The following is a 2,500-nucleotide window of genomic DNA, read 5'->3' on the forward strand; positions in this document are numbered from 1 at the left end:
ACCTTTCAATATATCATTAAAAATATAACGGATGAAATAAATAGATATGAAAGGAAATACAAATTGGTTGAGTTTGCAAAAAGAATTAAGAAAGAAAATATTTTTGAATTAAAAAATAGTATGGAAATAAATTGGGATATTCCACCTATAGAATTCACAGAAATTAATATGAACATGTTATGTCCTACATGTTTTCTTTTTAAAAATATAAGAACAAAACATTGTTCTTTGTGCGATAAATGTGTTGAAATATTTGATCATCATTGTGATTTTACACTTAATTGTATGGGTATTGAAAATGCTAGAATATTTCTTTTATGGATTTTACTGAACATTTTTTTTTCTTTTTCTATTATATATATATATGGATGGTTTATTTTTAATTCGTCATTAAATTATTACAACATCAAATTTTATATCATACTTATGGCTATTGTATTATCTATATTAATAATATATTTTATGGGGGCCATATTTATAAGATCCATTATGAACATATTAGAAAATATTACTTCCAATGAAAAATTCAAAATTTATACATACAAAACGTTTTTTACATATGAATTAACCATGGATGAAAAAAAGCAACCTACTGTTATACGCAAATTTAAAAATCCTTTTGATCAAGGAATGCTTTTTAACTTCATAAATTTTTTAACTAAATCAAAAACAAAGTTAATTAAAAAGGAAAAACAGTTTATAATAATTGACAAAAATATTAAAAGTCAAAAGCTTACAGAATTTGTTGACAAATTGAATAAGCGATTAAACGAAATGAACATTGAATGAAAACTATTAATGCAAAAAATAAAATATAATAATAATAAATGAAGAATAAAAAAAATTATGAAATGTGGTAATTTATTAAGTGTAATTATAAGAATAAAAATAAAATGGACACACATATATACATATTTGTATATATATATATTTATTTATTTATTTATTTATATTTTTTATCTTTTGAATTTTATAAATTTTTGCCTGACTTGTTCATAATTTTTTTTTTTTTTTTTTTGCAAATTAAACTTCAATACTGTGAAAACATAACTAACGTGAAAATTTTGTGTAACAATACTTATGATATTATGATTATAATTTTGTTTTAATAATTTATGAATATATGTTAAATTATTATCAATATTTTGTATAACTTTATCTGTTATTAATTTTTCTTTGTTTTCATCTTGAATTTTTATAACATAATAAAAATTATATGAAGATAATTGATTGTGTGGAATATTTGCTGCACATTCATCATTAAGAATATTCGTGTCCAAATATTCTAATTTCTTGTTGGTAAATATAAAAGGAGAGTTGTCTAATATTAATTCTTTGGGTATATCTATAATATATTGAATATGTGGAATATTATTATGTCCAATAAATTTTTTATATATGTTAAAATTATTATCATAAATTTGTTTCTGGTGTAAGGTAAAAATGTTTCCATTTTCATGTGTACAACATTTTAAATAATAGCAAACAGAATTTTCTCTTTCAACATTTGTGGAAGAATTAATTATAGAAGATGTACAATTTTGTTTATTACATACGTAATTTTTATTATCATTTTTATTAATTAATATATTTGGTAATTTTTTATTAATACATATTTTTGAAGATAATTTGGTCGTTTGATTATCTATCATCGAATTTAAGCGGAATAAGGATAAATTATGTGATTGAGATAAATTCTTAGATGTGTTTTGTACGTTTAAATATTTATTGACCGTCAAAAGGTTGTTATTATTATTTTTATTATCATCACTCTTGTTATTATTATGACCACTCTTGTTATTATTATGATCACTCTTGTTATTATTATCATCACATTTATCGTCTATCCTTTTGGATGGCAGATAAAAAGACATATTGTTGAACAACCAATTTCTTATATCAAAATGATTTATATCATAGTTATATTTTTCCATATTAAGAATTCTTTCTTTTTCATTATAAAAATATAATATATTATAATTTTCATCCTCTGTGTTGGATGTATGTTTTAAATAATTTCTTAAATATAAATATATATATATATCTAATATATGAACATTATATGTATTCATTTCATCTATATTATTATATTCTATAAAGGATAAAATAATTTTTTCTTTTTTTTTATCTTTTTTTAGGAAAACAGCAATTTCTTGTAATATGCTACAAATTTCATATATTTTCTCTCCTTCAAATAAACAAAAAATATCTGTTTTCTCATCATTGCATGTTATTTTTTCCATACACTTTTTTTCATTTGTTAATATGATAAGTTCAAAAAAGCGGCTTCCACAATATAGTCTTTCATAAATATTACATACATGAACAATGGTATTCTTTTCTATAGAACTCTTCTTAGTGCACCCGTTATATGTCCCATACAAGTACATATTCTTTTCTTCATTACAATCACATTTTTCTGATATTTCAGAAATGTAATTACAAAAAGGTATGATGTTTTCATTAGCATTACAATTATTTGTGTATTTATCCATGTTAA

General features: G+C 20.9%; 2 protein-coding genes across 2 annotated transcripts in view; one reads left to right on the forward strand and one right to left on the reverse strand.

Annotated features, from left to right (window-relative positions):
- The window catches only part of PF3D7_1322500 (palmitoyltransferase DHHC5), a gene marked incomplete at both ends in the record, with an annotated part of 2,636 nt that extends 1,847 nt beyond the window's left edge, over positions 1-789 (forward strand). Inside the window, one exon of the mRNA XM_001349929.1 lies at positions 1-789. This exon is cut by the window's left edge and continues 300 nt beyond it. Coding sequence (XP_001349965.1) covers positions 1-789 — 789 coding nt within the window.
- A 167-nt stretch (positions 790-956) lies between these two features.
- Positions 957-2,495, reverse strand: PF3D7_1322600 (conserved Plasmodium protein, unknown function; the record flags this gene model as incomplete). The annotated part of the gene is made up of 1 exon (XM_001349930.1): positions 957-2,495. One exon carries the CDS (start codon positions 2,493-2,495, stop codon positions 957-959), a length of 1,539 nt encoding a protein of 512 aa, XP_001349966.1.
- Positions 2,496-2,500: the final 5 nt, after the last annotated feature.

This window comes from Plasmodium falciparum (genome assembly GCF_000002765.6).
Source record: "Plasmodium falciparum 3D7 genome assembly, chromosome: 13".
In the NCBI taxonomy this organism is placed as follows: domain Eukaryota; phylum Apicomplexa; class Aconoidasida; order Haemosporida; family Plasmodiidae; genus Plasmodium; species Plasmodium falciparum.